The sequence below is a fragment of the Pituophis catenifer genome, unplaced genomic scaffold, assembly GCF_029215685.1.
Source record: "Pituophis catenifer annectens isolate HBS135680 unplaced genomic scaffold, rPitCat1.0.hap2 SCAF_6, whole genome shotgun sequence".
NCBI lineage: Eukaryota > Metazoa > Chordata > Lepidosauria > Squamata > Colubridae > Pituophis > Pituophis catenifer.
Genome location: NW_027256886.1, coordinates 39,107,678 through 39,119,974, shown reverse-complemented (window position 1 = coordinate 39,119,974; position 12,297 = coordinate 39,107,678). Strand labels below are relative to the sequence as shown.

Below are 12,297 nucleotides of genomic sequence, written 5' to 3'. Positions count from 1 at the left end.
TTAACTAACTTATTTAACATGACGTGGGAAAACACCCAAGGTTTTAATTTTTTGCATATATATTATATATTCATATTCATATTCCTGACACTTTCCCTACTCTATTCTGTGATTCCACATGCTTTGCTTAGTGAGAATGCAACCTTAATTCTTCTTCCTGACACCTGTATTTTATACAAATGTATGATGTGCATGCAGAGAAGCATTAGCAAAATACTTTAAAGTTGAGTGTGGGACATGACCAGGCTGAGCTTGAGTGAGAGGTCAAGTGCATCATCAGTTAGAGTTTCTTCATGCCCATAGGAGATCTACGTCCAGCCCTCCTTGAATTCCGTTGACTCTTATATACTGCCAATTTGCCTTGCCCAATAGTAGTTCAGATTATTGTTTAGAGGTAGCATGAAATAAACTTGTATTCATTTTGGACATAACCCTGACTTCCAATTTCTAATGAGGAACCATTTGTCAAGTATCTATGCTTAATGGGAGGGGGGCAGTCTACTATTCTCCTTAGATCCCTTTAATCTACCACAGCAGCACATCTGCATTTAGCTCTATTACACATCATGTGCAATGCTGAAGAAAACCAATCAGCTTTTCTTCATTTTTTTCTGACGTTAAAAAAAAGTAAGACACCATATCATATCCTCTGACCTGGAACACAATGGAAGACACATTTGCTGGTCAATGGTGATAACTGGAGGTTAAAATTAAATCACCACTACTACAGTATTTGTCATTGTATTGATTCATTTGTTATATTCCTGTTCAAGAATATTGAATAAGTCAGGCCATGGCAAATATCAAAAATATCTGCCATACTATCCCATGACATTTACATGAACAAATTTGAAGCCGAATGGAAAAAAACACCATTGAAATGGAATCACTTCTCAACAGTGTCCAAATATGCAGCCAAGATGTTGCAATGGAGTTTAGTTTAAACATATATGCCACCACAGAATGGGACAACTTGCCATGGCCAATCTGCTGCTGCCAGCTCTCTGCTTCCAACTTGCCACAGGACAACTTGACACACCAATTTGCCACGGGGACAGCTTGCAGCAAGTGGCCAGAGGGAGAGCTGGGAGAGCAAGCAGGTGACAACATGTGCAGGGTGCGGCAAGCAAGTGGGTGGGCAAAGCGCAAGGGGGTGCAGTGAGAAGATGGACTGCATGGATGACTGGATGCAGAGCCGAGCAAGCGGGAGGGCAGAGGTGTAGAGAGAGGATGAACCACTTGGGCGGCTGGAGGGAGAGCAGAACACATGGGATATGGTGAGTAAGCGGGTGAGCAGAGTGTGCAGAATGAAGTGAGTGGGTGGGCAGAATACATCTTCATCACACCAGGCTCCAGTTGGAAGAGGCCTTCCCACTGTCCCTGGCCTCGTCCTTCCAGAGTGGCCTCTTCTGCCTGGAACGCTGGGGCTGCGGGGAACTGCCACCGTGATCCGCCCCAACTGCTGCTACCCTCGCCGTTGTATGATTTAACCACCTGAAGGAGGGCAGCCTTTTGCTAAGAGGGGCTGGGAGATGATGTCCCAATTGTGTGGTGGAGAAGCAGCCCTCCTGAAATGCTGGAGCTGAAGATGAGAACAGCTACTGGTCTTCAAGTGTTGTAAGAGGGGCCCCAGGCTTTAACAGTGTTCCAGCTCCTATTTCAATACAAAGGGTGGTGCGCGCCTCAGCAGTGGTGAAGGAACACTGTCCTCACTAAACTGCCCCAGGGTCTGAAGTTGGCCCAGTAACACAAGCATTTTGGGGAGCAGGCCCAGTGGTGCGAAGGTCAGAGGCTGACAGATGGTGACCAGGGCCATCCAGACAGCTTCTCTTTGCTCCCCACTCCCCTTTCCAGAGTGATTCATTTGGCTTCACCCACAGGTTCTTCACCAGCCTGAGAGCCAAACCAACCATAGCCAGGCTGCCCAGCCACAGGAACAAGCAAAACAGATCTCGCTGATTTCTGGCTTTGGTGCTTGCCAGAAGGGAATCATTATACCATATAAACATAACATCAATAATCTGAATGAAGAATATTATTACAAATACCTGGGCATCCTTCAGGCTGACCACATAAAACATACTTAAGAAGAAGGTAAGTAGTGAATACATAGAAGAGTGAAGAAGATCTCAAAGTCTGAACCCAATGACAGAAATACCATCAAGGTGATTAACACCTGAGAAATTCCGATCATTAAATATACATCTGGAATAATGGACTGGACTGAAGCAGAAGTAAAAGTCCTGGATAGGAAGACCAGAAAAATAATGACAATGAATCATTCCTTTCATCTTTGCAGCAATACTGACAGACTCTACTTACCAAGGAAAATAGATGGGCATGTAATGTTTCAAGAGCACCAGACAGTTGAAGAGAAAAGGCAATTGGAAGAATATATGAAAGATACAGTAAAGAAAATGCACTGAAGCTAGTAATGATGAAAGTTTACCGAATACCAGAGAGTATTCCATACCAATCTAGCTGACAAGAAAGGCCAAACGAAGAATAGAAATGCCTCCTCTGCAACAGAAGCTAAATAAACAGTGGACCACCTACATATCTGCTGCAAGCACAGACTGAATATAAATAACAGTATAACAAAGTAGCAACAGTGGTGCATTGGGTATTGCAAGAAATGCCACTTGCCTTCAAGCAAGAACTGTGGGACCACAAAATAGAGCAATAGAAAATGAAGACAGTAAAGTGCTCTGGGATTTTTGAATAGAACAGAACAGAATAGACAGGCACTTGACACTTAACACCCTAGACTTAACAATTATTGATAAGAAAGACAAAAAATCTGGATAATAGACATGGCAGTACCTGGTGACTCCAGAGTAGGAGAAAGAACTGGAGAAGACAATAGAATGTAAAGACCTGTAAATAGAAATAGAATGACTGTAGCAAAAGAAAGCAAAGGTAGTACCAATAAGAATAGGCACCTTGAGTGCAATCCCAAAACAACTGGAGCACCACTTGAACACCATTGACACTGACAAAATCACTATACAGTAGTGGCCAAAATTGTGGAAACCTTTTGGGAAAAGTGTATTTTTGAGGTTTAATAACCACTTTCTTTTAGTAGTATCATAAAATTATATATCAGTGGAAAGATAATTTAATCAAGAATGTAATTCAACAAAGTTTGTTCAATTATCTGTATTCTATGAAAAGCTATAGCCAAATAACCAGAAAAAAGGAAGCACAACTTGCTTAGGTTGATATCAGGCAGCTTTCCTTCATCTGATTGTAGCCAATGAGCATGAGTGTTTAGAGAGCCAATCAGGTGTCATCTTGTTTTGGCAATGAGCCAATCAGATCATATAGGATTTATTGATGTCATATATTGAAGCTGAGAAGAGGGCATTTGTCAGTATGTTATGTGATCACTATCAAGTTGGTTGCGTTTTTTTGTGTTCTTTCATTTAGTGAACTTGTAAAACGTAATAAAATTAAAGTAATGGTGCAAAGAGTTGACTGATCGCCCAGAAAGCGATGTAAAATAGTATGATTAAGTGAGCAAGGCTACAGTTATAAAGAAATTAGAAGAAAAATTGGTGGAAATTTAACCAAAGGTGGCATTTCTAAGTTTTTGAAGAGGTATAAGGAGACTCAGTCACTACAAAACCACACTGGTAAAGGCAGGAAAAGGTGCACAAGAGCAAGTGATGATAGAAGAATTAAGAGACTGTGCCTATGTGACAGAAGAAAATCATCTGGGTGTGTACAAGATGAAATGGTGCAATGCAATGTGAAGTTGAGTGCGAGGACTGTTCGACGCAGACTGCAGGAATTTGGCCTAAAATCTAGAATTCCATTAAAAAGCCACTTTTATCTCTCAAACAAAGGTTAAAAAGTATTACATTCTTGATTAAATTATCTTTCCATTGATATCTAATTTTATGGTACTACTCCCAAAAAAAGTGATATTATTAGTCATCAAACCTCAAAAATACATTTTTCCCAAAAGTTTTCCACAATTTTGGCCACTAGTGTAAATCAATTGTAAAAGGCAGCTTTACTTGGTATATCTTATATCCTGAAACAATACCTTTATTGTTAAACAACAAGATCTGCTTATCCCAGTTCTTTGGGGAGGACTCAATAGGTGGATAAAAATGCCAAATCCAGTCTATAAACATCTGGCTGAGTATGCATCCAACCATCATAATAAAACTTGTACTCTAACCAACTCTCATTGATTCACAACAATCAAATTATAGTTCCATTAAGAATAAAATGAAAGGAAAAGAAAAAAGAAAAAATATGGCCAAGTATGATATACAGATGGAATTGAGGGAAGGGTCTCACTTTCTCACCAAAGGCTTGGTCTGTCCTTCAATTTTGAAAGATCAGAGCTTGATTATTCAATCTTGATCATAATATAGATAGAACCGTATTGCCACCAAGATGCATCCTTGCCTGACATATCTGCTGTAATTTTTATCTAAAAGATAGTCAAAAGCAAATCTGAAATCAATAAAAGCTGCTGGTAGTACAGATCCTGGCCTAAAAGTATATTTTTTGTCAGATGCTAAAAAAATAAAAGTGATCTAAGACTGGGCACTAGAACCTGCTTGCCTGTTTTCTGATTCAACCCAATTGGACAGTTTATTATGAAAATGGTTAGCATGCAATTTGCTAAGGAAACTATTTAGTTATCTTTTTTAAACATTGGAACTCTCCTTTGGAATCAGTGCCTTATTGTCTGTAAATATAAGTAAGGAGATAGGACAAAAATCCATCAATCTAGGTTACCCCAAATAATTTCAATATTGATAAAAGTAATTGCCTTGAGCTTTGCCATGCCTAAGTTGTTTAACAACATATTTTTAAGTCGGTTGCTGTTGTAAAAAAAGAAGAGAAAGAAAGGCTGGTGGGGGAGAAGGGATGGAGGAGTTGTGTGTTCAGATGTGAAAACAAACCTGTATTCTTACACCAAGAAGGCAAAATTACGTGATACTGACTTTGTATTTTTTAAAGCAGTGATTAATTCCTTCCTAGTCTCATCGTTCATAATCAAACCAAAGTTGGGCAAAGCCTCTAGTATTTAGGTTTTTTTACACTCATTTAGTTGAGTAGTACTGACTGGAAAAGTTAATTCAATTTATGGTACTCGACATAATTGTGTCTACAGGCCACCCTTCAATTATGGTAGATCAAATTTGGGAGACTACCCCAGAGGTTTTTGTACCTCTGCTGTACTTTACTCCCATCAGCTTTTTACAACTTCATACTTTAGAGAAAGGTGTTAAGATAAAATTAGTTTTTCATTAGTTTTCAAAATTATTTGCTATGATATCTGCAATTCATAACAATTTTTCCCTTGTTGAGGCTTGATATTGGAATAATAACCCCAGGTTCTATATGAGCTTTGTTCATTCATGGATGTTCATCACTAGACAGGTTTAAGGAGTGTTTTATGTTGGTAACCCACATCACAAATATATATATTACATGATCTTAATTTAAAACTAAAATGAGATGTTAGTTACAGCATATATTTTGATGTAGTTTAAAATTTTAGTCTCAGGTCAGACAGATTTATTTTCTGAATTCATTGGATACTTCCGGTTCACTTGCATATAAATGGCATACAGAATGTTCTCTTCATAGAACAATATTTATTTAGGAAAGCAAACTCGGGTTCATTTTGTAAAAATATACTCTGAAGTACTCTGGATCCAGACAATGCTTGAACAGAGCTCAGTTCATGGAAATGATGTGCCTAATTCCTGCTTCAGGGAAGAACAATTTTAGATGGACATGCATCCTATAACAGCCCTAAAAATCTCTCGCAAACTAAGTAATATGGGAAATAGTTTGAAGGACTCTGGAAGTAATAGAAAATTGATGAAAATCAGTTCTTTTCTTTCTAGTAATGAGAACCTGCACAGGCTTCAATGCTCTTTCATTAATAGAAGAGCATCTTTCATGATCATTTTGGATTAATGAGTATCTTTGATTGTATACTTGGATTTACATATGGATAAATAAAGTATTATGGTCTCATAATAATTTTTGCTTGGAATATACTTTTAGTGTAATATGCATGGCATATTTCAATGCCTGCTGTCCATATAAAAACCTGGACTAAAGCCTGTCAATTTTTCATGAGGCCTACTTTAATTTTGAAGATACTATTTATTCTCAGGGTAACTTAACAAGGATGGTAACATTGAATAGTTTTCTTGAACTTAATGTGTTATTTCTTCATTCAGTGGAAGTGAAGAAGCTTTGTCCAATGAAGACTGTGAGAATGTTTATCATTTGGTATATTCGGCACATCGGCCTGTTGCTGTAGCAGCAGGGGAATTCCTTCACAAAAAGTAAGCCTGTATTCACTGTCTGAATATTAATGTTTCAGTGGCTAACCATTGTTTAAAGCTGTTTGTTTTCAGGTTAGTTTTTGTTTGACATATCACCTTAGAGATGCAATATATAGATGTTGCTTCGTATTAAATAGTTAGTTTTGAGTGAGACCCTTTATATGCACAGTTGAACTCCCTTGACTCATTAACAGTCCCAGTGATAGCCCTGGATAGAATTGCCCTCTTTCTGAAAAGCAGATCTAGAATTGAGAGTTGTCCTGGACTCAGCCCAAAATGGATTAATTCAGGTTATTTACCCTAACTAGGATGCAGCACCATTTGTGGTGATATCCAGACTATGAGACTCTGTTAAGAGCAACTGTGCCATATCAATAAATGCTGAGATGATAGTAACTTGCTTCACAAATGGCTGGCTAGAAATTGCAATTGATACACAATATGGTTTCCACTACTGTAATAATAAAGATATTCCAGTCTCTGAATTGGTTACAGATTTCCAAGAGCAGTGAGTAGAGTAGAGTAGAGTAGAGTAGAGTAGAGTAGAGTAGAGTAGAGTAGAATAGAATAGAATAGAATAGAATAGAATAGAATAGAATAGAATAGAATAGAATAGAATAGAATAGAATAGAATAGAGCTGGAAGGGACTTCGGAGGTCTTCTAGTCCAGCCCCCTGCTTAACCAGGAGAACCTATACTATTTCAGATAAGTGACTGTCTAGTTTCTTCTTAAAAACCTCCAGTGATGGAGTGCCCACGATTTCTGAAGGCAAGCTATTCCACTGGTTAATTGTCCTCACTGTTAGGAAGTTTCTCCTTAAGTCCAGGTTGCTTCTCTCTTTGGTTAGTTTCCAACCATTGTTTCTTGCCTACCCTCTGGTGCTTTGTAAAATAATTTGACCCCCTCTTCTTTGTGGCAGCCTCTCAAATACTGGAATACTACTATCATGTTGCCCCTAATTCTTCTTTTCTTTAGACTAGCCAAACCCAAATCCTGCAGTCGTTCATATGTTATAGTCTCCAAGCCTTTGATCATCTTAGTTGCTCTTCTCTGAACTTTTTCCAACATCTTTTTTTAGTATGGTGAATTCAGAGGACTTTTTTTAAAGTCTTTGATCTGGGACAACATATCCATTCAGCAAAACATTTGTTTGTATTTATCATTTATAAATTGGGAAATTAGAATCACAATTTGCAACACTTTCCCCATATGAACAAAACATAAGAAAGCAAAGATATAAAAGATATCATTTTGTTACTTATTTATTATTGGTTAAAAAAACCATTATTAACTACTAACAGTTCCACAGCATTTTTAATGTACCTTTATACTACAGATTATGACAAGTGGAATGCTTGCTATTTGAAATGCTAGTTATGAATCCCAGAATAAAAACATTACAGTTAATCCTCCTTTAACAACTATTCACAGTTATGTGATTTAAAAAGTAACTTTGTAACTAATCCTTACATCTACAATCCTGGAAAGTTTAAAAAAGATAAAGTAAGATCATAAGCAGAGTCAGTTCAATTAGTACCCATTTGTTGAACAACCAAGTTGCCTGTCCCAATTGTGATCACCAAACCAGGATTACTTATAATCCTCATTAATCATATCTGTTAACTGCTCTGTGATGATGATGTAGTAGTGATGTGGGTGATGGTGATTATCATGATCATATACTTTTCACTGGCAGATTTGAATCATTGAATGCTGATTTTCTGTACTCTTCAGCAACCTTTTATGGATTTACAAATTGTTCATCTTTGTTAGTTTATAGAGTAAGGACCCGTCAATTAAACCAACAATGAATGATTAAAGATCTCCTCGCATTCTGCCTATTGATGGCTGATTTGTGTTTGCACATATAATATGTCTGTGCAAATTTGTCATATTTTATTCACTGATTTACCTTGTTTTAATCTATAGGAACAACATTCTAAATAAAGGACTCTAAAAGTTTGGAATGTGATCTTTATTTTATAAATTACTCTTTACTATTGTGAATTATTTCATTATTCAGGGTTTCTGAGTGGGAATATGGTATAATATGGTTTCAGATGTGGTGGTGGTTCAGAAAAGAATGTCTAGACCACTAGAAACCACTTCCAGTTTATTTATTTATTTATTTATTTATTTTGTTGCATTTCTATGCCGCCCAACTCCCAAGGGACTCTTTATTTTATATATAGTTCAGAGGATTAAGTTCAGAAAATATCTCAATGACCCAAGAATAATGAGATAATGAAATAAAGAATAATGAGGCATAGTCCTGGGAAGAACCAAAATAGTTTTAGTATTTTAGTCTTTACCCTGTCACATTTGTATTATTACAATTCCACATTTGATAAGATAAACATACATCTAATCTGTTTGCCATAGGATGAACCCAAGAATACCCATTAATGTTAGTCAGGATGTATTAGAACACTTTTCAAAAGGCTGTTGAAAGCCAAAAAAAAAAAAAAAAACCCAACTAAACCCAAAGAGTTTGTTAATTTCCCTTGTGTTTTACTTTGAATTTTCTCCCAAAGGAAGGCTGTGATATTGCTTATAGCCAATAAGTGATATAAGTCACATTTTATATTCTGTAAACTTAACATTCTGATAGACCAAGAAGTATTACGTCTATCTTCATCTTGATCTTCACATTTTGTTTTATATTTCCTTCTGTAAAATATCATTAAAATATTTACAATTTCAAACTGGACCACCATTTTAATATTCCAGATGGAGTATTTATAAATTATTTTTCAATTTTTCACCAAGTCTTTCTTTCTCTTCTTTGCACATCTTTTTTATATTACTTTTATAAAGTGTCTTTTATGGGGAATTAGCAGAGCAGTATTAAGATTCTCATCATTTGTAATTTTAACCATGAGTAGTGTTCCACATTTTAAGTTCCATAAGCCAAAAAAAAAAAAAAAAAAAGTGTGGTTTGGGTGATATTTGCATATTATCTTTATTTGACTGGAGAAAAATCTTTATGTGCTAGCAAATACCTCCCTTTGTTGACTCAAATGAAGAAATACATTTGTTGCTAGAGCATTGCATTAAAAATGGACAAAAAATATTAAAATAAAAGGTGTTCTCTTTTTATAGACTATTTAGTCGGCACGATCCTCAAGCAGAGGAAGCACTAGCCAAGAGGAGAGGACGGAATAGTCCAAATGGAAATCTGATTAGGATGCTGGTTCTTTTCTTTCTTGAAAGTGAGGTAAAATTAATTTATGTTCAATTTTATTTAAACTGATCAGTTTTAACAACTTTTTTCAATTAGCATTATTTTAGACAAATTCCTTGTGTGTCCCATCACACTTGGCCAGTATCTTCTCTTCTCTTCTCTTCTCTTCTCTTCTCTTCTCTTCTCTTCTCTTCTCTTCTCTTCTCTTCTCTTCTCTTCTCCTCATCCCCATCCCCATCCCCATTCCCATTCCCATTCCTATTCCTATTCCTATTCCTATTCCCATTTATTTCTAGTTCTATTTAAATCTATTTATTGTGGCTAAAAATCTGTTATCAGAGAATAAGCCTTATGGTAAAATCTGAGTATATTTTGATCTCCAGAATTACTACAAATATTGGAAGTCACCAGTTTAATTTCATTATTATAAAATAACATCATTTTAAACTATAAGTTTAAACTACAAGTGAAAATGTTTAAATAAAACTTTTTGTTTGCAACTTGGTTTTAAATCTTAAATAATCTTAAGACTTTTCATACTTTGTAACTTGAAATAAACAAGTTTTTTATAATGAACATATTACAAACTTGAACAGACCACTGAAATATAGTAAGTCACCTTATTAATTATAATGCTATTGGAAAAAAAATATAAATTAGAACTATGCATGTGTGTTAACAGGGTTATGCAAGATCATGTTAAATACTGTATAGAAAGCAAGAGAGGAAATGATCTTTCTTTAGATTTTTTACAATTAAATCTGTATTTTTTTCTGATATAATGCATGTCCTACTAATTAAAAAGCGACTTTAAAACTGAATATGTTTTTCTGTTACTTTTTACAGCCTTTTATTATATGCCAATAAATTGAATTCACTTTCTGGTATTACATTACCCACGATTCTTTAGTGCAGCATCAAATGCATTTTCAGATATCTGACTTAAATTTATGCGGTTACAAAATATGATAAGGTGCTAAATCACGAAGGTAGCAGATATGAATATTTTTTAAAATTATCTTAGGATATGATTATAGTACTATATTACAACTGCTAAATTATTCAAAAATATAATCTTTAATTTGTATTGTAATGACCATTTAAATTAATTACCACATTTTTTAAAGAAAAGAAATCTCTTCATGGATTGAAAACTAAGTAGATTTGTATTTCATCTGAAAGTGGAGTATTGTATATTTTGCAAAACTGAGACAATCTGAAATTAAAATTGTACTATCAGTCTACAAAGAGATGAAGATCAAACTGAACTTGTTAGTAAGCTTGAGAATGATACTTGAAATGTATTTTAATGTGGTTACGGAACAATAATAGAATCTTGAAAAGATGTCAGAGCAGGGGTGAAATGCTCCCAGTTAGGACCAGATCGCCCGATCCGGTAGCGATGGAGGCGGGTGGTTTGGAGAACTGGTAGCAAAAATCCCTGCCCCCACCCCCATGCCCAGCTGAGCCGCACAATCATCAGAGGCTTTTTTTTTTTTTTTTACTTTTAAAAGCATTTTTTCTACAACCTCTTTGGCCGAAAAGTTTTTTTAAAAAGCCTGTGATGATCGCGTGGCTCAGCTTGGATCGTCAGACACATTGAAAAGAAAAAAACCCTTTTTTTTCTTTTAAATGCCTCTGACGATCCAAGCTGAGTTGCCTGATCATCAGAAGCATTTAAAAGAAAAAAAGTCTCTGCTGGGATCGTCAGAGCCTTTTGAAAGCATTTTTTTACAATCTCTTCGCTGAAGAGGTTGTAGAAAAAATTGTTTTAAAAGTAAAAAAAAAAATTGGCCATGCCCACCCAGTCACATTACCCCCCACCACCAAGCCACACCCACAGAACCGGTAGTAACAAATTTTAGATTTCACCACTGTGTCCGAGCCTCTCTCCATTTTAATTTACAACTAATCCAACCAAGGCAGAGTCGCTTTGACTTCGTTTTTAATGTTTTGTACCTTCCCAAGACTCAAATATCTTTTCTGTAACAGCTCAACATTTTACCCTCTCTGAATAAGACTCAAATTCCTTCCCATTTTTTTTTTACATATTCTTACATAATGCTGCAAATAATACTACAAGTAGGTCTGTGAACATGTCTATAAAGAATTTTGCTTGCTTTTAATTTTTAGTTACATGAACATGCTGCTTATTTGGTGGACAGTTTATGGGAAAGCTCTCAAGAATTGTTAAAAGACTGGGAATGCATGACAGAATTGCTACTAGAAGAACCTGTCCAAGGGGAAGAAGGTACTCATCAGGTTTACTTATTTGATTAAAACAACATAGCACTGTCTAGTCTCTTCCATTTAAGGCAGTGAAATGTAGTGGACTGCTTATTTAATCTCTGCTTTCAGTTTATAATGTTTTGGTCCCATTAAAATCAACGATGGAAAGTAATTGTAATTAACTTAAGAGTCTTAGTCAGAATTTAGCTTTTTACTAATATTCAAATCCACATTCATGTATTTATTGCATTTACCGGCATCCATCCAAATCAATCAATGTGACTCTGGACAGCGTACAACAACAAAAATAAACATTAGCAAAAAAATAACCATACATTATCTTTTTTTAAAAAAAACTCTTCTAATATATAAAATGGTAAACCAAAATTTAATTAATTATAAAATTAATTAAAACAACCAGAAACAAATTCTACTCAATTAAACCCAAATGCCAGAAGAAAAAGCCAAATCTTAATGGGTTTTCTAAAGGCAAGCAGCATTGAGGCTATCATATAATTGGGACGAGGGGGACCGAGAATATCAAAAAGAAACAC

The 12,297-nt window shown here is 35.6% G+C and overlaps 1 protein-coding gene across 8 annotated transcripts in view; it reads left to right on the top strand.

Annotated features, from left to right (window-relative positions):
- Positions 1-12,297, top strand: part of STAG1 (STAG1 cohesin complex component) — a 209,895-nt gene that overhangs the window by 163,654 nt on the left and 33,944 nt on the right. For 7 of the 8 annotated variants that reach the window (XM_070946333.1, XM_070946336.1, XM_070946334.1 and 4 more), the window contains 3 exons: positions 6,222-6,329; positions 9,433-9,547; positions 11,648-11,765. In XM_070946333.1, coding sequence (XP_070802434.1) covers positions 6,222-6,329; positions 9,433-9,547; positions 11,648-11,765 — 341 coding nt within the window. The remainder of the gene's footprint in view (positions 1-6,221; positions 6,330-9,432; positions 9,548-11,647; positions 11,766-12,297) is intronic. The other variant, XM_070946338.1, reaches the window with a different exon arrangement.